The sequence below is a fragment of the Pagrus pagrus genome, assembly GCF_965226575.1.
Source record: "Pagrus pagrus genome assembly, chromosome: 14".
Classification (NCBI taxonomy): Eukaryota; Metazoa; Chordata; class Actinopteri; order Spariformes; family Sparidae; genus Pagrus; species Pagrus pagrus.
Window position 1 is genome coordinate 7,991,319 of NC_140198.1, and position 23,985 is coordinate 8,015,303.

The 23,985-nt window shown below is 40.4% G+C and overlaps 1 protein-coding gene across 4 annotated transcripts in view; it reads left to right on the forward strand.

The window, feature by feature from the left end:
- The window catches only part of myo7ab (myosin VIIAb), a 39,160-nt gene that overhangs the window by 10,006 nt on the left and 5,169 nt on the right, over positions 1–23,985 (forward strand). The window contains exons 6-39 of one of the 4 annotated variants that reach the window (XM_084372831.1): positions 1,429–1,613; positions 2,263–2,384; positions 2,527–2,669; positions 2,889–3,002; positions 3,132–3,285; positions 3,391–3,467; positions 3,747–3,866; positions 4,384–4,526; positions 4,667–4,877; positions 5,048–5,183; positions 6,078–6,184; positions 6,417–6,458; positions 8,210–8,347; positions 8,691–8,849; positions 9,252–9,344; positions 9,724–9,818; positions 9,963–10,047; positions 10,216–10,434; positions 13,220–13,537; positions 14,501–14,710; positions 14,877–15,053; positions 15,161–15,250; positions 15,771–15,898; positions 16,093–16,219; positions 17,278–17,397; positions 18,175–18,348; positions 18,469–18,696; positions 20,464–20,634; positions 20,710–20,827; positions 20,920–21,046; positions 21,271–21,440; positions 21,567–21,757; positions 23,540–23,664; positions 23,756–23,913. In XM_084372831.1, coding sequence (XP_084228957.1) covers positions 1,429–1,613; positions 2,263–2,384; positions 2,527–2,669; positions 2,889–3,002; positions 3,132–3,285; positions 3,391–3,467; positions 3,747–3,866; positions 4,384–4,526; positions 4,667–4,877; positions 5,048–5,183; positions 6,078–6,184; positions 6,417–6,458; positions 8,210–8,347; positions 8,691–8,849; positions 9,252–9,344; positions 9,724–9,818; positions 9,963–10,047; positions 10,216–10,434; positions 13,220–13,537; positions 14,501–14,710; positions 14,877–15,053; positions 15,161–15,250; positions 15,771–15,898; positions 16,093–16,219; positions 17,278–17,397; positions 18,175–18,348; positions 18,469–18,696; positions 20,464–20,634; positions 20,710–20,827; positions 20,920–21,046; positions 21,271–21,440; positions 21,567–21,757; positions 23,540–23,664; positions 23,756–23,913 — 4,975 coding nt within the window. The remainder of the gene's footprint in view (positions 1–1,428; positions 1,614–2,262; positions 2,385–2,526; positions 2,670–2,888; positions 3,003–3,131; positions 3,286–3,390; positions 3,468–3,746; positions 3,867–4,383; positions 4,527–4,666; positions 4,878–5,047; positions 5,184–6,077; positions 6,185–6,416; positions 6,459–8,209; positions 8,348–8,690; positions 8,850–9,251; positions 9,345–9,723; positions 9,819–9,962; positions 10,048–10,215; positions 10,435–13,219; positions 13,538–14,500; positions 14,711–14,876; positions 15,054–15,160; positions 15,251–15,770; positions 15,899–16,092; positions 16,220–17,277; positions 17,398–18,174; positions 18,349–18,468; positions 18,697–20,463; positions 20,635–20,709; positions 20,828–20,919; positions 21,047–21,270; positions 21,441–21,566; positions 21,758–23,539; positions 23,665–23,755; positions 23,914–23,985) is intronic. The other 3 variants (XM_084372832.1, XM_084372833.1, XM_084372834.1) reach the window with 3 other exon arrangements.

Here is a 23,985-nt window from a genome sequence, read left to right on the forward strand (position 1 = left end):
TTGAGAGAAAATTAATTTGCAAATATTTGGATAAATTGAAAAATTGTCCAAGATTTTTTATAAATGTTGAATTTTTCTTATATTTTCTGGTAAATATTCACCAATTTACTGCAGCCATGTCAACAAACAAGATAGCGTTTCGACCTACTGGCCTTCATCCAAGCAACCAGTAGGCTAAACGTTAGTTATGTTGTTGACATGGTCGGTGTGAACTGTTGAAACTGAGATTAATTAGCTCTGTCCTGAAGATTTGTGTGTGCATCTGTTAACTTTGGGTGTTCAATAGTTCGGATGTATGACTTTTGAACACTGTGAAGGGGCATCGTTTCAAAGATGAACTCTAAATGTAAAGTAAATATCCTTTAGTGTGTGTTTTTTCACACTTTGCTAACATTTGACAGATCAAGTCAAGTTTATTTATATAAAACATTTCATGCAACAGGCGTAGACTCAATGTGCTTAAAAATAGATTTGATTCTTGAAGACTTGGACACATTTCAGATGTGTAACTTCTGATCTTGGTGAGATGCTCCTGAAAAACAAAGCGACAAAGTGAGCAGGTCAGAGGGATTTCTGCCTGAACTATCGCCTGTTTAATATCAGTTGTAATAATAATACCATCCACGTATCTCAGTGACAAAGTCCCACTTAACTGAGCTGATCTGCGGCACGCTGCTGCTGGTCACACCTGTGTAAGAACTTTATATAAACACCAAGCAGGCTTAAAATGGTTTACGCTGGATATCGTCTAGTAGTTGGTGCTTAACAGCTCAAGTGACCAAAGGGTCAAGCTCCTAAAACTTGAACTTGTGTGTATTCCTTTGAGAGTGCCTCCAAGTTATTTATATAATAGTTTTGTTTTCTTTCTCTATAGACGAATTGTGGTGGAAGGGTGAGTATAAGAAAGAAACTGAAAACCAAAAATACGCTAACACGGTTCTGCGAGGCATTTTCAGTCATTGTCTTGATTTTAACATTAACGTAAAATGATGGTTTCATTCATGGCTTCTCATGGTTTCTATACTTTACAACCTTTTCTTGCTTTATTAATGACTGATTTTAATTCTTACTTGTTTACTCAGGAACTTTTTTTTGCTTTTTAAACAAATTTGATTTATTATACCCACGATAATACATCACTATGATGATTTTAGAAGGTTTAAATTTACTCCAAGAGTTACAGTTTCATGTGATCAAGTTCCTCAAGTTTACCCCAATCAGTTAAATGAAAATTACAATTATTAGAGTAAAAATTGACACAAGAAATACCAATGAATCAAATAGAAGACAAACGCTGTCAACATAAAGATCATATCTGCAATTATACTTGTTGATTTGTAAACATATTTAGATGTTCTGTCTCCAAGATGCATGATAGTTAATGTAAATGTTTTTGGTGTTCACTCTCCTGGTTTTGTGTTCCTGCAGACGTACACAGGCTCAATCCTGGTGGCAGTGAATCCCTACCAGCTCCTGCCGATCTACACTCCCGACCAAATCCGCCTCTACACCAATAAGAAGATAGGCGAGTTGCCGCCGCACATATTCGCCATCGCGGACAACTGTTACTTCAACATGCAGCGGAACAACAAGGACCAGTGCTGCATCATCAGGTGTGTGTGAACATGCAGTGAAGATGGGCTCAAAGTGAAGCACAACAACAAGAAGTCACAGAAACAGGAAATATGTGAATAAAAAATATATGAAATGCAATATTAATGAACTAACACAAGTAAAATCTGTATGTTTAGTTTCTGTGGAAGCCCATTTCCACCAGTGAAAAAAATTATTAAAAAATCCCATTTTAAATCAGAATTATGAGATAAAAAAATCAAAATGATGGGCTTAAAAATCTAAATTATTAGCTCAAAAGTCAAAATGATGAGATAAAAAGCGAAATTAGGAGATTAAAAATCAAAATTATGATATAGAAAGTCAAAATTCTCAGATGAAAGGTCAAAGTTATGATATACAACATCCAAAGTATGAGATTATTATGAGATTAAAAATCAAATTATGGCATAAAAAAGTCAAAATTCTCAGATTTAAAAATCAAAATCATGATATAGAAAGTCAAAATTATGAAATAAAAACATTATGAAAGACGTTGTAGTTTCACAGATCCGCAGAAAGAGAACCGAGACAGAGAGAGTGTGTGCGTCTGTGTTGTATGAGTGTGTAACAGTCCTGTGTTTGTTGTACAAGTGTGTAACAGTCCTGTGTGTGTTGTACGAGTGTGTAACAGTCCTGTGTGTGTTGCAGCGGTGAGTCTGGAGCTGGGAAGACAGAGAGCACAAAGCTGATCCTGCAGTTCCTCGCAGCCATCAGTGGTCAACACTCCTGGATCGAGCAGCAAGTCCTGGAGGCCACGCCCATCCTCGAAGGTCAGACAGCTGCAGTGTTTTTGCACAAAATATCGCCTCGTATGAACACGAACATCTAAATGTCAGTCACTGTGAACCACCAAGCTTTTTCTTGTTCTGACCTCCTGCTTGTTCCCATCACCTCACTGTACAATGAATTCAGCCTTCGGCAACGCCAAGACCATTCGTAACGACAACTCCAGTCGCTTCGGGAAGTATATCGACATCCACTTCAACAAGCGAGGAGCCATCGAAGGAGCCAAGATCGAGCAGTACCTGCTGGAGAAGTCCCGTGTGTGTCGACAGGTGAGACCATAGTGAACACAACTCTGTCCCGATCAAACACAACGAGCGGCTCACTGATGAGTTGTTTCTGTTTTATTATATTGTCGTTTGTTATTATTGTTTATACAGCAGTCAACACGTATGGATGTTGACAAATACATTAGTAAACACTTTGATATGCATACAACTACAGCATAATGTTTAACAAGCCACTTGATTTAACTTATTTCTTTCCTCCAGAATCCAGATGAGAGGAACTACCACATCTTTTACTGTATGCTAAGAGGGATGGCTCCAGAGATGAAGGCCAAGCTGGGCCTGGGCCTCGCCACAGACTACTCCTACCTCACCGTGGTGCGTCTGTCGATGGAAAATGCTCTCAAAACACGCTGGAACATTTTATTCCATCACAGATAGGACACACATCTTTTGAACGTAAGAAAAACAGCGAAGATAAAGATCTCGGTGTGTTTTATCTCGCAGGGGAGCTGTACGGCGTGTGACGGTCGCGACGACCTGAACGATTACTCCAGCATCCTGTCGGCCATGAAGGTCCTCATGTTCACTGAGACTGAGAACTGGGAGATCTCCAAGCTGCTGGCTGCCATCCTGCACATGGGCAACCTGCGCTTCGAGGGTACGACGAACCAAAATACAAGCAGCTTAATGATTCAATGATTTTTTCTTTTATTATGTCTGTGAAAAACATAAAATTATATTACATTACAATTATTTTCCGCAGCTCGTACTTATGACAACCTGGACGCCTGCGTGGTGGTGAGATCTCCTGACCTGGTCACTGCTGCTTCACTCATGGAGGTGTGTTAATATGTGTGTGTTACTAGAGGTTAACACACTAGTTTTGGGAATGAAAAACCAAATGAATAAATATCAGAAAACGTAATCGCCTGCTTGATATTCGACAGTATATCTGCATAATGGGTTCATTGGCATGCAGGGTGATGCAGCACTTTGGTCTTCAGTCTTACAAGAGAGAAAGACATGAAGCTGCTTTAAACTGTCCATTTTCACCACTTCTGTGTCCATCACTGGTGTTCTTTGTTTCTTAATGTTTCCACTGTTCCTTGTGCTCTGCAGGTGGAGCCGAAGGACGTGATGGTGTGTTTAACCACACGAACCCTGATCACTCGCGGTGAAAGTGTCGCCACGCCTCTCAGTGTGGAACAAGGCCTGGATGTCAGAGACGCCTTCGTAAAGGTGCTGAGCTTTAACCACAAATACAGAAAACATCCAACATGGAACCAGATAAATGTTGACATATTTGCCTAAAATGACTCAAATATTCAACACTGCAAAAACTCAATTTTTTTCAGATTTTGAAATAAATTGAACTTGTTTTCATACAATCTTTGTTTGTTCCACGGCCAGATTTTATTTATTACAATCAAGAAACACCTTGTATTCATTTTGTTTTTAACCTATTTTGGCATGCGCACAGCTTTCACATACAGACATGGATGACTTAGTCTCTAAGAAGAACACCAGCTCGCCGGTTTAGCAATATTTTTGGTTTAAAACTTGAGAAAACTACTAGCCAAAGGATTTGAATGAGGCTATATGCCGTCTTTGCCGTGAGACGATAACACCGTCTATCTCAATATTTGGGCTGGACGACATCGTGATATGAAATGTTGGACATCGCCCGGGCCTACTGTAGGCATACCATTAAAAACTGAAGATCTGTACTCTTACTGAACATGAGTTTCTTCTTCAGGGGATCTACGGGCGGCTGTTTGTCTGGATTGTTGATAAGATCAATGCTGCCATCTTCAGACCTCCGTCCTGCGAGAGTAACTTAATACGCAGGTCGATCGGGCTGCTCGACATCTTTGGTTTTGAGAACTTCATCGTCAACAGGTGATTTATTCTCGGTCATTAGATCAGAAACCGTCATTATTGGTTCATTCATCTGACGAGGAAAATCTTGTTTGAACTGTAGTTTCTGCTGTCATTGTTGTTAAATCCTTCTCTCGTCTACTGATTTTCCTTCTCTGTAGCTTCGAGCAGCTTTGCATCAACTTCGCCAACGAGAACCTGCAGCAGTTCTTCGTCCGGCACGTCTTCAAACTGGAGCAGGAGGAGTACAACCTGGAGGACATCAGCTGGCAGCACATCGAGTTCACGGACAACCAGGACGCTCTGGACATGATCGCCAACAAACCCATGAACATCATCTCCCTCATCGATGAAGAGAGCAAGTTCCCGAAGGTACGATACGATGGACGGTGTTTGGTCATGCTGATGTGCTGGGCTCATGTTGGTCATTTTACAAGATATATTGAAGTATTTTAACTTCTAACATCTATAACTATGATATAGTTAACAGATTTATGTAGCTGTTCTTTATAAATGATGCCTGTTTCTTTGTCTTTTAAAAGGGAACTGATGCTACGATGCTTTACAAGCTCAACTCGCAGCACAAGCTCAACGCCAACTACATCCCTCCCAAAAACAGCTACGAAACCCAGTTTGGCATCCAACACTTTGCCGGTGTGGTGCATTACGAGACCAGAGGTTCGTTCTGTTTCACGATTTATTTAAGGCTCCTTCTTGTCTCACTCCTTGTGATTCATTATGTTTGGCTCAGACTCTCAGGAGAGGATTCTGGTAAAATAAAGGTCAGATGAGATGTGAGAAGCAGACCTGAACACCAACGACATAATGCACCAACATATTACCTCGATTAACACGTCTGCATATGAATGTAAAATGTGTTTTACAGAGGCATAGAAGTACATGAAACATACATTAAAACTGTGTTAAAAACAATATAAACAAAACCAAAATCAAGCAAATAAATAGTTACAGACTAAAAAGAAGTTACCGATAAACAGTAGTCTGTTATGCCCTGATTTAAATGAGCAGACCGCACGTATTCAGGAAGCTTGTTCCTCAGGTGAGGAGCACAGAAACTAAAAGCTGTTCCACCTGTTTAACATTGATCCTATGAACACTGAGTGAAGCTGAAGCTGCTAATTGGACTATAAACAATCACAAGCGCCCAGAAGAGGAAGTCTAGGCCCAGATATCTGTTATTCAGGGATATTCAGGCTAACTTTAACCAGTCAAATCAACAGTAGGAGAGCGCTACGTCCAGCAGAGAAAAAGCCTTCACTGTCTCGGTGAAATAAACTCCCCAGTTCTGATATAACTGAGGCTGTAGCAGCTGCACTGACCTCTTGAGGAGCGGACATTGTTGTTTTCAAACAAACAGTCGCTTCTCCTGCAGGTTGTCACATCTAAACCACACGTGTAGCTGCCAGTCGTTCCTCAGAGGACGCTGAACGAGTCAATGAGGAATTACATTAACACACAGCTCTTGGTTTGCTGGTGAAAAAGCCAGTATGAACACAACCTGGACCAGAACTAAAAGACAACCAAGTCTCTCTCTCTCCGTCCCTCCTCCAGGCTTCCTGGAGAAAAACCGGGACAGCCTCCACACCGACATCATCCAGCTCGTCCACTCGTCCAAGAACAAGTTCATCAAGCAGATCTTCCAGGCCGACGTCGCCATGGTGAGACAACTTCAGATCTTTTACTTTGCACGAATACTCGTAACGCTAATAATTTTCACCTCCTTGTGCTGTGACTTCGAAGGTGTTGCTGTCTCCAAGCGATAATGTCACTGATGACTTTTGCCTCCCTTCAGCTTTTCTCCCCGCGGTGTCGGCCTTTTACTCATGTCCCACCCCTCGTCTCACTCTGCTGTCTCTTCTCTGTTTCCTCTGTCTCTTCCTCTCACATCAGTTTCTGTGTGGCTATCAGCAGCCCAGCACCCCTACTCCCAAGGTAATCAACGGCCTCTCGCAACATGTGGTCACTCAGAAACCCTGTGTGTGTTCTCGTAATGTGAAGTAAACCCACCCCCTTCCTTAAAACTCTTCTTTTTATCTGACAGGTGTGCAGTTTGTTGTAGCAGAAACCAGAGGGGAAAGTGTGTTTATTGGATAAGATTTAGCTTAACGCAAACTCTCTGACACGCGTTCAGTCCTCTAGCATGTTTCTGTTTGGCGTCACTGAGAGGATTTCAGTGCCGACAGCTGTCAGAGACTTTGTGCTGTTTCCTGTTCCTGTTGTGTTCAGTAGCAGTCGTGTGTGTTTGTGTGCACCCTGTGCTTGTGTTGTCTGTGTCTGCTGTTTGTCAAGATACCATTAAAGGGTGACTCCGCCAATTTTACACATTAAAGCGTGTGTAGTACTACTTGAACATTTATTTTTCTGACAGCTTTTTACTTTTCCTCTCTAAATTTTATCACAAATATCTACTCGTTACATTTTCAAAACAGGCTCATTGCTTTAGTTTGAATGCATTTAAGGGGGAATTATCGATTCTTTTTATTTTTGCATCATTGTATTGCTGATTTCAACCTGTCAGTGCTCATCATGCACGGCAGACGTAGCGCGACGAAACAAAGTCAAAGATGTAACGAGAAGAGACCCTGCAGCCCTCTGCTTGGATTTTCTTATTTTCTCACTTTGTTGCTGCTCGGGACGCTCTACCAACACAAAATGTGGCTATTTGACGTCCTGAGAATGAGACTCAACAATCAACTATCTTTGTGGTGCGTTTAGGAACAGCTGGGACAAATCCTACTGGTTCAACCTTTAGGTTTAATAGTCTTTAAATTATGTTAATGTAACGTGAGCTTCAGTTAGCTTTGACCAGAAATGTTCTTTGGAGGGAAACTTTTTACTTCTATACTTTGAGTACATCTCAGAGCCTGTACTTTATTACTTTTACTAGAGTACAGAAGTTGAATCAGTACTTCTACTTTTAGCAGAGTCTATTTTTTACACTTCTACTTGAGGAGAGAATGTGTGCCCTGTTCATACACACACTTTAATGTGTAAATTTGTGTAAAGTTTCCCTTTAATTGTGACAAAAATTAAATCCTGCGTGTCTCAAACAGTGTGAGGCTGGTTTGTGTTTTTAATTCTGCAGAAGAAAAAGCAATTGTAATAAATTATAAACACTGGGATATTAGTCATACTCGACACTGCTGACAGGTCGTTGAGACTTTTTTTTGGTTTTTTTCTGGTTTGATGAATAACAGGGAAAAAAATTAAAACTACTTAGATTTAAATATCTAATCAGTGTTTCATATCTAAATGTTTTTGCGTCCTGAGGGAACTTTTGAAACTTGTCAAGTGATTTGTTGTTATTAATCGAACAAATCTCGAAGCTTAATTTTTTAAAGTTTTCTTGGATTGAATCTTTCTGTTTAGTATTCCTACAGCAGACGCTCCTTCATAGTGATTGATTCTGTTTTCAGCAGCTTCTCTTCGTTGAATTAAGTGATCAATCTCTGCTGAGAAAGAGACGTTTTGTCTTGATATGTGTCTAAAAATCATTTGGCCACGTTTAATAGTTTCTTAACAGAAATCTGTAAACCAGTTACCTTTTGTTTCATTTGGTTTTACCTCTTTTGATCGGTTCAGACTAAATACTGTATATCAGCATTTCTTTGTGTCATAGACAATTGCTCGTTTGCATCGTTGAAACATATTTTTATGTATTTCTACCTTGTGTGTGTTTGCAGGGCGTTGAGACGAGGAAGCGCTCTCCCACTCTGAGCAGTCAGTTCAAACGCTCTCTGGAGATGTTGATGAGGACTCTCAGTGTTTGTCAGCCGTTCTTCATTCGCTGTATAAAACCCAACGAGCTCAAAAAACCCATGGTGAGACCAGTTTTTATGAGTTTGTGTGTAAGAAGTTCGCCTGTTAGCCTCCTTTAGCTTCTCATTTACCGCACGGACACAAAAGTGGCATCAATCTTCTCATTTAACTCTCTGCAAGAAAGTGAAATATCCCAAAATGTGGAATTATTTCACAGAACAACAAAGTATAAACACCTGTTCAGATCGACCTTGATAATCTGTAGTCTCGTTTAAACTCGAGCACACTGACTTTCTTTTTGCCTCAGCTTTTGTAAAATGTCACGCTGCCCTCTGAAGCAGGGCATGCTGCTGTTATTGCTCTGCTTTTACTGATGCACGTCTGTGTCTCTACTTTCTTCCTCAGATATTCGACAGAGAGCTGTGTATCCGTCAGCTGCGATACTCCGGCATGATGGAGACCATCAGGATCAGGCGGGCCGGTTACCCAATCAGATACACGTTTGCTGAGTTTGTGGAGCGTTACCGAGTCCTCATGCCCGGCATCAAACCTGCGCACATACAGGTCCACAACACAACCACTGTTTCTTTATCTGTTGTCATTTTTAGTCCTGATTTCACCTGATTTCAGGGGCTTCCAGTAATATTATTAAACAGCCAGTTCACCCAAAGACTCGTTTTTCTACTTGGCTTGCTTAGATTTTTGCTGATGCAAATGAAAATATATTTGTGTTGGTGGAAACATCCTCAGCAAGCGAAAACAGCTTCTATAAAGTTCAGAGAAACACTTTAAAGCTTTAACCGAATTAAAAAGCTGAATGTATTTTGTCCACCATGAGACTGTAACTTTAATTTCCCTGATGCGGACCATATCAGTTTTTGACATCATACAGTATCTGATGAGCCTTACAAAAACTCATTACTGGTCCAGGGGTCGTCACTTAGACGTGGTTATTTCTCCTTCCAGGAAGACCTCCGAGGGACCTGCCAGCGGATCGTCCTGGCCCGTCTGGGGAAACATGATGACTGGCAGATCGGAAAGACCAAGATTTTCTTAAAGGTTGTTTTTTGTGTGTGTGTGTGTGTGTGTTGAGTTATCTTGCTGATTCCTGGAGGGCTGAGTTGTCTTAGGCTGGGTAAATTTAACAGCCCCTCCTGACAATCGGAGGAGAAATCTGGGCGGAGAGTTTGGTCGGTCCCAAAGGTCGGCCCAGGTTATCTGTGAATGTGAGGGCTGTACAGATCCAGACTCCTCGCGGCTGCCCCCATAAATATCAAACATGTTTAATATCTAGGATTCAAAATCTGGACGGTTGGATTGTCATTACTTACAGGGCTGCAAATGAGAGAGATATCCTGTGGACTATTACCCACTTTGGTAATCCAGTCTGGATGAATATATACCTCTTATTTATTTGCCGGTTTGTCTCCGTTGTCAGGACCACCACGACATGCAGCTGGAGATCGAGAGGGACAAGGGGCTCACCGACAAGGTCATCCTCATCCAGAAGGCCGTGCGTGGACTCAAAGAGAGGTAAAAAAAAAAAAAGTGTTTGTAAAAAATATAAATCTTTCAGGACTTCGGGCGCTCTGCATGTTCTTTGTTGTTCCTGTTCTGACTATTTAGGCCTGTGTTTGATGAGTGAACCTCCATGTTCCACTTCCTGTTTCTTTGTAGGACAAACTTTCTCAGACTGAAGAGTGCTGTGACCTTTATCCAGAAGGTCTGGAGGGGTTATCAGTGCAGGAAGAATTACCAAATTGTGAGTTCTTTGCACCTTTGATGCATAGTTTTGTAGTATGCGTTGAACCTGAAAGTATGCGTTATGTTTCTTCTGCAAAATCCCCATTTTCTCTTGTTCATATGAGCTGCGCAGGTCCACTGTCTCCTTCACAGCACACTGACATGACTCCACTCTTCTCTCCTTCAGATGAAGTCTGGCTTCTTGCGCCTCCAGGCGGTCTACAGGTCGAGGAAGTACTACAGAAGCTACCAGACGACGCGCCTTCGTGTAAAACTCATCCAAGCCCGTTGCCGCGGCTTCCTGATCCGGCGGACATTTTGGCGGCGTCTTCGTGCCGTGTTGACCCTTCAGGCCTACACCAGGGGCATGATAGCCAGACGCCTCTGCCAGAGGCTCAGGGCAGAGGTAAACAACAGTCATTATATTTACTACTGCTACTTAAATCATGTTGCTGACCAGCCAGAAGGAGGGGACCACTGGTGCTGAGGGCTGACGTGAAGAATAACGTACATGTCACATATTTATTTTGCTTAAAGAAACTGTGAAGCCTTAATATATTTGTTTATGTAGCGCCATGGTTAGATACTTTAGGAGGTTTTTCTTGTCCAACACCAACAACTTGTGCAATTATTTATGGTTAGCTGACCTTAAAAGAATAGTTTGACATTTTGTGAAATTTGCTTTTCTTGTTGAGAGTTAAGTTGTGTTCCAGACTGCATATTTTGCACTGCAGGTGCCCTATTAAGTAACTGTATGTATACAGTTGGGACATACAATGATATCGTGACATTGTGCATTGACCCTCTGCCTCGTACGTCCATCTCAGTCTATAGCGTGAAATTTGAAGTAAAAAGAAAAGCTATGTCATTTTAAACTCCACTTCAGTGAGCTGTAATCGGTCTGTGCTGTGCAGGTGGAAAAGCAGCACAACAGCAGAAAGACTGGAAACAGGAGAAAGTCTATAGCTTTTCTACAGAGAAGAGAAGGGGCACGTGAGACGTTTTTTGTCCAATCTAAATTATCTTCGCTCCTGTGTTTATGAATTGTGATCTGGTGGGAAAAAAACATTGCCAGGCTCTTCTTTCTATAAAAATTTTTTTTTCAAGAGAAAAAACATGTTTTTGTTTTTTTGTTGGGTTTTTTTTGCCAAAATCTTTCTCGTGAAAAAAAAAAAAAAAAATTCTCAAAAGAAAAAAAAAGTTTTTCTCAAAAGAAAAAAAGTTTTTTCACAAGAAAAAAAAGTTTTTCTCAAAAGAAAAAAAAAATTTTCTCAAAAAAAAAAACAGTTTTTTTAACAAGAAAAAAGTTTTTTCACACGCAAAACGTGTTTTCACTAGGTTTCACACATGAAAAAACCTGCGCCATTATCATTTTTTTTTCATGTGGGAAATATTTTTTTTACTCTCGGTTCCCCACATACAAGAAAAAAAAAATCTTGTGGGAAAAAAAAGTACTACACATGAAAAAAAATTTGCCATTATTTTTTTGTTTTGTCTATGTGTGAAACACTGGAAAAAGAATATTTCACAAGAATGAGAAAAAAACTTACTAAAACCTACAGTTTCACACAGAAAAATATTTTTCTCGGTCAAACCCACAGAAAAAAAAATTCTCTTGGAAAAAGATTTTCACTCGGTTTCACACATGAAAAAAAACATTTGCACATGCTTTCACAGATAGAAAAATAAATTAAGGAACTGAGAAAGATTATCCTGGCAAAACTTTTTTCCCACCAGAAGTCATAAACACAGGAGAGAAAATAATACGTCAAACTTCAAAAATGGATCACCAGAAAAAGTCCTCACTTCCATACTTTGTCTCCAAAAGCAAAACAATTTCTAAACCTCATTAGTTAAAGGTCCCATATTGTAGAAAGTGAGATTTTCTTTGCTTTTTTATGATAAAGAAATTCCAGGTGCTTTATATATACTGTGAAAGTATCAAAAAACTCAGTCCACGAAGAAACACGCACAGACTGTGCCTTCATAAAGTGTCACAACTGCACAGCCAGGCCCTCAGCACAGGCTCAGGCCTGTCAGAGACGACCAATCAGATTCAGACAGAGGATGAATAGAGGTGCTACAGCAGATAGTTTGAAAAAAGAATGTGTTTTTTAAACATTAAAGCATGTAAACATTTTCTACAAATAAAAGTTTGAGAATGAGCAGTGTGGGACCTTTAACATGTTACAAGTTGTGACTTTATTGCCTTTTCTACCTCCCGCCCTCTTGGTGTTGCACTCAGGTGAGCAGACACAGATGTATTTGAAGTTCAGACCCTGCCTACTTTTACATCTCTGCCCTGGTGGCCAGTCACTGTGTAAAGCGGGTATAAATGTAAAGATTGTCTGTCAGCCGTCTCCTTGATTCTGATTCCCCCATCTGAGAGAGGGTTTGTTCGAAGCACACTGAGACGTGTAAACACGGTGCATCCCAACTGGCCTGTGATCCAAGCCAAACTATGTCACCATGAAAACCTTCTTTTACATATTTTTATACATTTTTTTTAAATTACTTGTTTGAATGTTTGGTTGGATGTCTGTTTGTTCAATATGGAAATGTTTGTGAGCTTTTTGTTTTTAGTAAAAAATGCCGTTTCATCTGCTGCTGTTGCACGTTTCTTCTCTCTCTTCCTGTTCTGAAAGACAATGTTAAATAAATAACTTGTTCTGTAAATGTTTGCTTAATCTCAGTTTGTTATCGACTTGATAAGATACAAATAGCTTTCAGAGAGCTATCAAACAATAATCCCGAGTGAGTCTACAGTCCTACTGACCCGACAACAAAGAAGTTAAGTGGATGAGCTCTTTAGAAGCCGAGCCGCTTCGAGGACGGACCGGAGGCGGCTGCTGCTACATGTTGTCAATGTCGTCTGTTAATTTGTGTTTTATCGGCCGCTTGTCATGTTAGCTTGTAGAAGTTTACGTTAATTCTGCTGTAGCACTCACTGGAAGAGCCTTTAAATACTGAATAGATATAAAAGTTCTGTTGAGCTTTAAAGAATATTTTATATTTTATGCTCTTTATATATCTAGACCTGCATTCTTAAGACTTATAATATCGAAAAGTAACCTCTAATGTTTCCCTTCAGTTCCTCTGCTGTAGTTTTAAGTAAAATAACATGCTCGTGATGATCACCCCCTCCCTGCCTCTGTGAACCCTCTCGCTCTGTTTCCACTCTCCCCTCACAGCTGCAGCATCGACAGGAGGCCGAGCGGCAGCGCCTCGCCGAGGAGGAGAAGCTGCGGAACCAGATGACGGCTCGGCGGGCCAAGGCAGAGGCCGAGAGGAAACACCAGGAGAGGCTCGTCCAACTGGCCCAGCAGCAGGAGGAGAGGGAGAGGGAGGAGAAGGAGGAGGCGAGGAGGAAGAAGGAGCTGCTGGAGCAGATGGAGAGGGAGAAGGAGCAGCCCGTGGATCACTCCGACATGGTCGACCGCATGTTCGGTTTCCTGGGGAACTCGGGGCCGCTGCCCAACCAGGACGGACAAGCGCCAGCTGGTTTCGAAGTATGTGTTTACTGTTTCTATAGTGCAATAAAGCTGCACGAACCAGTTTTTGTTCTGATTAGATTTAATTTTGAGCCGTGTTGGCAGCATGGCTCTAGAGATGGAAGAGGATGAGATCTGTCACTCGGTCCAATCCATTCTCGTAATCCGGTGATTTCTCCTCGAGCTGTAGGAGTTCAGGAGTTCCCGCCCAAACATCTGCCTGAAGTTCAGCTGTCGATCATGACGTCCCACCCCTTTTTTTTAATAGCATCAAATAACTAATTTTAAACTAAACTCACCAGGAAAATAAACAAACATGAACATGCGTCCCATCTGTTAACATGGAGGGGGACAGGGTTATGACACCAGGGGGCGTCATGTCGTCCATCTTCGTTTACTGTATGTCAGTTGTTCGGACATTCACGTCCCCTGAGAGATAAATTCTATGACTTTGGTGATCCCCGACTTTCCTGTAGCGCCATCATCTGGTGAAAGTTTTTATTTGTTCAGTACTTCAGTTAATGACCTGAAAAATTAATAATAAATATATATAATATAATATAAACTGCTGTTTATGCTGCACCTGCTGAGGTAAATGCTCTGCAAACGGGATCCCTTATTATTATTCTTCATAATCTGAGCACGGCAGAGTCAAACTTTGCACAGGAAGTCAGTCAATTAAGGGAACTCGGGATGCTTGTACCATTTTGCATCTTAACAAACAAACAGTATGTGTTTCCTTTGTGGCCACCAAGGGAAAAAGTTGCTGCTGTAAAGCAATATTGTAAAACACACTGAAGCTGCGTCTCTTAACTCTCCTTTTCTCTCTGAACTTTGTTTGGTCTCCACTGATTCCTGAGAAAAACATCTCTACAGCCGCTGAATGTTCAGCTTTTTCATTAGCCGCTTGCTAACTTTGTCTGTCTACTGTTTCTATTTCAATTCCACATTTACTTTATCAAGCGTGTTTATCTCGTTCAGGACTTGGAGAACATTCCTCGCGGTGAGGAGGCTGAAGAGGAGGTGCTGAATGAGGCTCCGCCGTTACCTGATGAGGAAGACGAGGATTTGTCCGAGTACAAGTTCTCCAAGTTTGCCGCCACCTACTTCCAGGGTGTTTCCACTCACACCTACATCAGACGGCCGCTGAAACAACCTCTGCTGTTTCACGAGGACGAAGGAGACCAGCTGGTGAGAAACCAAAGCCCTCGTCGCCTTTCAGCCATCCACTGAGTAATATCTGTTTTTGTGTTGGTTGGGACTGCAGATCCACCACTTTTAGCTCAAACTTTGGGGCGAAACAATTATTTGCTTTTCGTCTTCACTGCTTATTTTAAAATCCTGTCCCGTCCTCCAGGCTGCGTTAGCAGTGTGGATAACTGTGTTAAGGTTCATGGGAGACCTCCCGGAGCCAAAATGTCAGATGGTGATAAACGACGGCAGCGAAAAGATTCCAGTCATGACCAAAATCTACGAAACCCTCGGCAAGAGGACCTACAAGAGGGAGCTGCAGGAGCTGCAGGTGGAAGGAGAGGTGAGCCGAAGCTGAAGGGTCTCACCTGAGCTTTACATGATCGTTGAGCGTTACTGATGCTCAAGTCTGTGATGTGTTCAATGAAATGTCCATGTTTGTCTTTACAGAACAGCTCCATCGACACCCAGAAGAGGAACAGCGTCAGACACAAACTTGTGTCTCTGACTCTGAAGAGGAAATCGAAGATCACTGAGGAGGTGAGAAACAAACCAGAAACTTATTCTAAAGTTAACACCAGACTGTGCTGTTTAAGCTGTGTGTTATATTTAGAGTATTTTCCCAGCTTTACCTCGCCGTCAGACAGCCCTTTCCATCAAGAACTGAAGCTGTTGTATCGCTTCAACGCAACCAAACCCTTTGACAAAAATAGTCGTTGTACCTCTCAGAACACGGGAGATATTGGTCTCACACTTCCTTGTTTGTGTTGTTGTGTGTCTTTGGTGTTTTAACATGTTAGTTGATCAGAAACAACCCTTTAAAACACCAAAGTCCCCGGTTCCTTCGGTTGACACATAGGTCTTAAGTTACTATAAAGGTTCTTTGTCCCGTCTAGTCTACAAAAAGTGGGTCATTTATCAATCTTCACCCGTCGTTACACATGTGGTTGATTTGAACACCATTCTTAAGAAGCAGAGGGACCCGTTAATGGACTGGATAATTCATTTCAGAGCGGAGAAGTTCAGTTAAAGAGTTGTTTCTCTTCATCGTCTGCGTCAGGTGACCCGGCGGCTGACTGAAGGCGACTACGGCCTCGCGGGGAACAGCATGCTGGAGGACCGACCCACCTCCAACCTGGAGAAACTTCACTTCATCATCGGCAACGGCATCTTACGGCCCGCCCTCAGGTGAGCAACTGAAGTTTTTTCCTGAGGATTGAGCTTAAGAAAAGGCCGTCAGGTTGTTAAAATCAAAAGTCATTATCAGCATTATCTGGAGGCTACATCAGCTCCTACTAGCATAACATTTGACATCAGCTAACTCTGGTTTACCATGTTGTGGACCTGGTTTTGTTCAGCTGCTGTCTCTCTCTCCGTCTCAGGGATGAGATCTACTGTCAGATCTGCAAGCAGCTCACTCAGAATCCGTCCAAGAGCAGCCACGCCCGCGGCTGGATCCTGCTGTCGCTCTGCGTCGGCTGCTTCGCCCCCTCAGAGAAGTTTGTCAAAGTAAGAAACCTCTAAATCACTTTGTTACGTTGAGAGACCACTCAGTATACGATGATACTAAAGCTTTGAATACTGCAATTCATCCACGACCTCCTGATTTGTCAGGTCTGACCCAGAATTGTCCTTGTCTCTTATTCTCTGCAATAATCTTTTACTGAGATGGGATTGAGTCCAAAGAGTTCAGGTGGTGTTTGTTGTCTAGAAGCATCAGAGCGCGTCCGGCTGTTGCTTTATTGACTATAATTCTTTTTTTTTTATTGTCTCGTCTTCATTTATCCCAATAATCAAAAGCAATTCATGCTGTGAAAAAATATTTTTTAAAAAACAAAACATAATACAAGCTATAAAAGCGGCTATGTCACACAGAGAAATCCAGACTGAAGAGAGCCGAGGAAATAAATACTTTCTTTTGTTCTTCTGTTTTTTGTTTCTCCTTTGTTTCTCTGTACAAAAGATTCATTAGAATCCAATCGAGTGTGCAGACGGGACGGATCAATTCCTAAAAAACACTAAAGGCGTGAAGAGAAGTGAAGCTCTTAAAGGAAAAATCCATCCCAAAATATTACTCGATCGACAAAGATTTAAAACTACATCTCCTGGTTTCGGCTCGTTATCGTGAGGATTTGCTCCGTTTCTTTGTGTTGTGAAACAGTAAACTGATTATATTTTGTTGTTCAGAGAAAACAAGATGTCTGAAGACGTCGTCTCAGACTTTTACACAATTTTCTCAATTTTATCGACTAAATGAGTAATTGATTAATTAAGAAAAGTTAGCAGCAGATTGATCAAAACTTAAAATATTCGTTAGCTGCAGCCCTGATTGGGAATAAATTTCATCTTTTGATGCAAATGCTTATGATTTTAATGTGATTGTTAATTTTTTGAAGTATAACATTTTGCAGTTAATGTTTCAGATGGCCTTTATCCCCTCATTCAGAAAAAGACACCAGTTTTTTATTGGTCAGCTGGGATTTCCAGCTGAATCTGTTTGGTATTTTCATGCTTCGTCATGTTTGTGATTTGATGAAATTCCTAATTCTCCGTCCTCTGTGTTTCAGTACTTAAGGACATTTCTAGTTAACGGTCCTCCTGGTTATGCTCCATATTGTGAGGAAAGGTTGAGGAGGACGTTTGTCAACCGCACGAGGACCCAGCCGCCATCTTGGTTGGAGTTACAGGTGCTGAACATGCTATCTGGTCTTTTTATCAGCAGGTCCTGAGAAGTCTTAAAAAGCATTAAATTCAGTTTACTCAAAAAAATGTAATGTTTTTGTGTCTGACTGAACCTGTTAGGAGACTTTAAACACATTTTTTAATGAACCATTTTTAAGTAGTTAAGCCATCGATGTGTATCAAGGTCCAATACATATTCACAATACAAGAACAATATTAGAAACAACAAAACAACCACATTATATGAGATTAAACATTTGCTTTTATGCTGGGATCAGTTCATGATTGGATCTATTTTAGCCGCGATTTCACCATGAATTTAAAATCAGCACTCTCTCATATAACTTCACACTGACTAACACCACCTCTGATGGTTGTCCTCATTTTCCTCCAATTAACTGAACTTTGTGTTATGAACCCTTTTGTTGATCATCTTGTACACTAAACAAACACCAACAAGACACATAAAACAGTCAAAAGTTGGGAGATTTTACTTCTGAATGATGTGACAATGATGGTAACTTGATGGCTTTTTGTCCAGTGCCTTGAATGTTTGTTTGTGAGGACGTGCAGGTGTTGTTTTTCCATCTTTTAATCAGCTTGTGATGCAGAGATGTGTAAAAAATTCATTGCGTGCCCTTACAGTTTGCATCAGTTAAGGGTTGAAGGTCCTCAGATTAAATTTTACAGTGTTACACACCTGCTTAAAAGTGACATTTGTAGGACATTAAAATAAATCGCTGTGGAATTAAGTACTTGAACTTTAGTGTTTTGCTCCTCAGGCCACTAAATCTAAGAAGCCCATCATGTTACCGGTAACGTTTATGGACGGCACCACTAAGACTCTCCTGGCAGACTCGGCCACCACAGCCAGCGAGCTCTGCAACGCTCTGGCAGACAAGATCAACCTGAGAGATCGATTCGGGTTCTCGCTGTACATCGCCCTGTTCGACAAAGTAAAAACCACATGTTCCTTCACACACTTAAGATTTAAAACTCATTGAAACAGCTTATATGTTGACTTATTAAAAGTCAGTGTGGTCTGATAGATGTTCTCTGTTTGATGCTTTGTTCAGGTGTCGTCACTGGGCAGCGGGAGCGACCACGTCATGGACGCCGTCTCTCAGTGTGAGCAGTATGCGAAGGAGCAGGGCGCCCAGGAGAGGAACGCCCCCTGGAGGCTGTTCTTCAGGAAGGAGATCTTCAACCCCTGGCACAACCCGGCCGAAGACTACGTCGCCACCAACCTCATCTACCAGCAGATCGTCCGAGGGGTGAAATTTGGAGAGTACCGCTGTGAGAGGGTGAGCTGCTGTGTTTGGTTTAACATGCAGCAGGTGTGTCTGAAGGTAGTTCATTGATTTGTTAATAGAGGAGATCGATGATCAAAATGAAGACACTGAATTTTCCAGCTGGTGTTGGTGTGCATGTCACGTTCTCTGCACGCTTTAATGAAAATAACCACTTTAGAGTTTATAGAGCAGATAACTTTGTGGAAATCAATGATGCCTCCAATCCAAGTTTCCAATAAAGATGAACATCTGCCTTTAATAGTGAGAATGACGAGTCAGCTCAGCGAGTTTAAAGTCTTTAAAGTGCAAGTCGCACAGAAAACTCTGAGGAGAGGACAAAAAATATCTCTATGCAGGATTCCTGGATTGGTAATTTCCAAAGATTAAAAGGTTTGAAACAACACAAACATATTGTGAAAGTTATTAAAGGAGGAGGACTGAACACAGACTTTCTCTTTTTATAGACTTCTTTATTCAAACAGCATTTTATAGAATAAAAGTCGTCATCTGTATCAGCTGTGTTGTTCCCCTTCTTTGCTTTGCAGGTCATGGCTCCATCTTGTGGTTAAATCAGAACAAAGCAACCAAAAGAAGAAGCAATAAAACAAACTCCAGTGTAATTTCCAACATTATGTATCAAATCTAAATGATAAAAGTTCAACTGAATTTATATAAAAACATCTCAAGTGTAGTTCTCAATGCCTTTTAAAGCTTAGACTGGAAAGGTTGTGCTACAGGGACAAAGTCTCGGTGAGACAGCTGGTGGACAGATTACTGAATGATGCAGTTATCCTACAGGATCCCTTTGCTGCATGTCATCCACTCTCTCTCTTCCTCCAACATCTCGCCTGTCGTATTGAAATGAAGCCACAAGGGAGAAAAGTAATCTTTAAAACTGTTTGAATGTAAAGAAAGTCATTTTTAACACATTATCACGTTATTCCGATTTGGCTCCTGATGAAGACGCACGCTGAAATGTCACGTCTGAATAAAGAAGAAATCTATATTAAAAAGAAAGAAGCAAGTCAGTGTTTGGATCTCCTCTTTCAAGCTGTTAAGAGTGAAAAGACCACCAGTAGTCTATAAATATGAAGGTGCTTTTTCATTAATAGCTTCCTGTCTTCCCTCAAAATCTGAATCAGAACTAAAATCATATTTATTGCAGAATGCATTTTCACAAACAAGGAATTTGCCTTACAGGCAAAGTACAAGACAAAAGCAAATACTGCAAGTCAGGAAGCATAAACAGAAAACAAGACAAATGTACAGTTACATATTATAAAAACAATAAAAACATTATGTACATATGAAATTGAAAAAAAACATATAATGCAATAGGACAAAGGATCATAGCATACTGAATGGTTTTAACCGTATTTATAATTTATTTAACAACTTTCTTAAAATCTAAATTTGGATCCAGTACCTCACAAAGATATTTAAAGTTGTGGTGAAAATCTTCCTTAAAAAGCAAAAATTTCAAATTAGCATAGTACGAGAAAATATTGAACATTAAACATTAAATTAGCTCAATAAAACCCTTCTGAGGGTAAAATATGTGCAGTTTAGGTTCTTCCACGTGATCTATATGAATATTTCTCCCATATTCTAGATGTTTTACTTAAAAAGGTCGTAAACATTTTCATAGAAACTGACTCATGTCAACCAGAATCTAGTGAATAAATGGCTGATTTTTCTGCACAAGAAGTCTGTAAAGAAACAGAAAGTTGTCAGTCATCAGATCCATGATCGTCTCTTTGGCCTGTGTCTGTTCTTCAGGAGGAGGACCTGGCCGAGCTGGCCTCTCAGCAGTACTATGTGGACTACGGCTCTGAGATCCTCCAGGACCGCCTGCTCGGCCTCATCCCGTCCTACATCCCCGACAGAGAAATCACCTCCACTAAGACTGCAGAGAAGTGGGTCCAGCTGATCATCAACGCCCACAAAAAGGTATCAGAACTGACTCCTCTCTGCTGCTTTCTGAGCAGCTTGTGCGACAGTAACTAATCACACCCTTCTGTTCAGGGATTACACACCAAAAGGAGGCTGAACATGCAGAGGGTGAAGGAGGACGTGGTGGATTTTGCTCGTTTAAAGTGGCCTTTACTCTTCTCACGCTTCTACGAGGCCTTCAAATTCTCAGGTTGGTAACATGAAAGCAGAAAGCAGTCTCACTGTGTCTGCTGTAGGTAACTGTGGGTGTTTTCATGGATATATGACTCTGTCTGTCCACAGGACCGAGTCTGCCCAAGAATGACGTGATCGTGGCGGTGAACTGGACTGGAGTTTACTTTGTAGATGAGCAGGAGCAGGTCCTTCTGGAGCTCTCGTTCCCAGAGATCACTGCTGTGTCCAGTAGCAGGTACTAACCTGAGGGGAAAACACCCAGACATGTTTTACTGTCCTGTGAGAGTGTGCTGGATGTGGAGTACAAAAGTAAAGGAAAGCTGACATCAACAAAAACAACAGAATAATTATTTTAATTATGGTCCACATATTTCTCCTTAATTAAAGGGAAGAGTTTGGTAGTTTTCTTTGTCATACATGGTGAACAGTCTTGGGTTAAAGTAGAATTTCCTCTTCCAGAGGGGGTAAACTCCAGGGCCAGAGTTTTACTTTGGCCACCATGAAAGGAGACGAGTACACGTTCACCTCAAACAACGCCGAGGACATCCGAGATCTGGTGGTGGCCTTCCTCGAGGGTCTGAGGAAGAGGTCCAAGTATGTGGTGGGACTGCTGGACTGTCCCAACCCCGGTAAGACCCGACGATGATTTTAAAAAAGAAACATGCTTTGATATTTTTCTTTGTTTAAGAGCATTAAACTGAACCATAAATGTCCTTTTTTTTCTTTTTAAAATGTCTGTGATATTCATCTTGCAGCAGGAGTCGACTCCACATTCCTGAGTTTCTCTAAGGGGGATCTGATCATCCTAGACGAACATGACGGAGAGCACGTGATGAACTCCGGCTGGGCTCACGGCATCAACGACAGGACCAAACAGAGAGGGGACTTCCCTGCTGACTGCGTCTATGTACTGCCCACAATCACCCGACCTCAGTACGACTTAGTGGTGAGTTAGACAACAACAGTCATCAACTAACAATCCTAAAATAATATGAGCTTTAATTCAGTGTAAAACTGATATTTGGCTTGTCAAATCATTTAGACTTTTTTTTTTTTTAGAAAAATCTACCATTTTTTTCTCAAAATTTTGACTTTTTTCAAACTTTCTCTCAAAATTCTGACTTTTCAGACTAACTTTTTTCAAACTTTTCTCTTACAATTGTGACTTTTTTCCCTCAAATTTTTCTGAAAATTCTAACTTTTCCCTCATTTTTTTTCAAAATTCTGACTTTTATTTCAAATTTTCTCTTAAAGTTCTGACTTTTTTGCCATTTTTTTCTCTAAACTCAGACTTTTTTAAAAAAATATCTTAAAATTCTGACTTTTCAGACTAACTTTTTTCAAACTTTTCTCTTACAATTGTGACTTTTTTCCCCTCAAAATTTCTCTTAAAATTGTGCCTTTTTTCCAAAAAAATTCTCAAATTTCTGACCCCCGCGAAAAGATTCTCCTCAAATTTAGACTTTTTCTCAAAATTCTAACTTTTTTTCCCTCAAATTTTTCTGAAAATTCTAACTTTTCCCTCATTTTTTTTCAAAATTCTGACTTTTATTTCAAATTTTCTCTTAAAGTTCTGACTTTTTTGCCATTTTTTTCTCTAAACTCAGACTTTTTAAAAAAAAAATATCTTAAAATTCTGATTTCCCTCAAATGTTCTCTTTAAATTGTGATTTTTTTTTCCAATTTTCTCTCTAAAATTCTGACCTTTTCTTCTAACTTTTTCTCAAAATTCTGACTTTTTCTAAACTTTTTCTCAAGTTTCTGTTTTTACAAATTCTTTCTCAAATTTATAACTTTTTTACCTCAAATTTTTCAAAATTCTGACTTTTGTTTAAAACTTTTTCTCAAAATTCTGACTTTTTCCCTTAAATTTTCCTCCAAAATTCTGACTTTTAAGTCTAACTTTCTCAAACTTTTCTCGTAAAATTGTAACTTTTTTCCCTCAAATGTTCCAATAAAATTGTGACTTTTTTCCCTCAAATTTTCTCTTAAAATTGTGATTTTTTTCTCTAAAATTCTGCCTTTTTTCCAAACTTTTTCTCAAATTTCTGACTCCCCCCACAAAAACATTGAAAAAAAAAAAATTTCCTCAAAATTTTTTCTCAAAATTCAGACTTTATTTTTTATTTTTAATCTGAATTTTAGATTAAAATTTGGTGAAAAAAATCACAATTTTAAGAGAAAATTTGAGGGAAAAAGTCAGAAATTTGACAGAAATTTGAGGGGTGAAAAGTCAGAATTTTGAGAAAAAATTTATGGGAAGAGAAAGAAAATCTTTGAAAAAAAATTGAGGGAAAAGTTTGAATTTTCATAAAAATTTGGGGAGAAAAAAGTCAGAATATTGAGGAAAAGTTTAGAACAAAAGTCAGAATTTTGAATAAAAAAAATATAGCGAAAAAGTAAAACTTTTATGAGAAAATTGGAGGGGAAAAAAGTCTAAATTTTAAAAGAATAGTTAGAATAGAACATTTTGAAAAAGTTAGTTTGAAAAGTCAGAATTTTGAGAGAAAATTAGAGGGGGAAAAAGTCAGAATTTTGAGAAAAAGTTTGCCCCCCTTGCCCCTCAGGGCTGCTGTATGTATAATATGTGAAACCAAATTTTTTGGCCATGTTTGGACAGTTTCGACGGTAGATATATTGTGTTTCTACCTTGAACAGAAAAAAATCTGTGGACATTCTTTGTCTCATAACTCTTCAATCCCTCCTTCACTCTCCTCCTCCCTCTCAGGCTCTTGTGACCATGACTCCTGATCAGAGGAGAGAATCCATCGGTTTGTCCAACATGAACCCTTCTGACAAGGAGGATAAAACTAAAGCCTACACACTGGAGGAGTTCTCCTACGACTACTTCAGGTGTGTTTCATGATCCTTTACTCATGTATGTGAAGTGTATCATTGCCTTGCCAGCGTGATTACAACCTAATCTGTGTTTCATCTTCTACAGGCCTCCTCCTAAGAGCACTCTGAGCAGGGTGATGATCTCCAAGTCCAGAGGGAAGGAGCGTCTGTGGAGCTGCACCAGGGAGCCTCTCAAACAGCCTCTGCTGAAGAAAGTCCTGGCTCACGAGGAGCTCTGCCAGGAGGCCTGCCTCGCCTTCATGGATATCCTTTAATGGATAGTGTGTGTGTGCGTGTGTGTGTTTTCTGAATGTGTTTAAGGGGTTATTGCCAAAC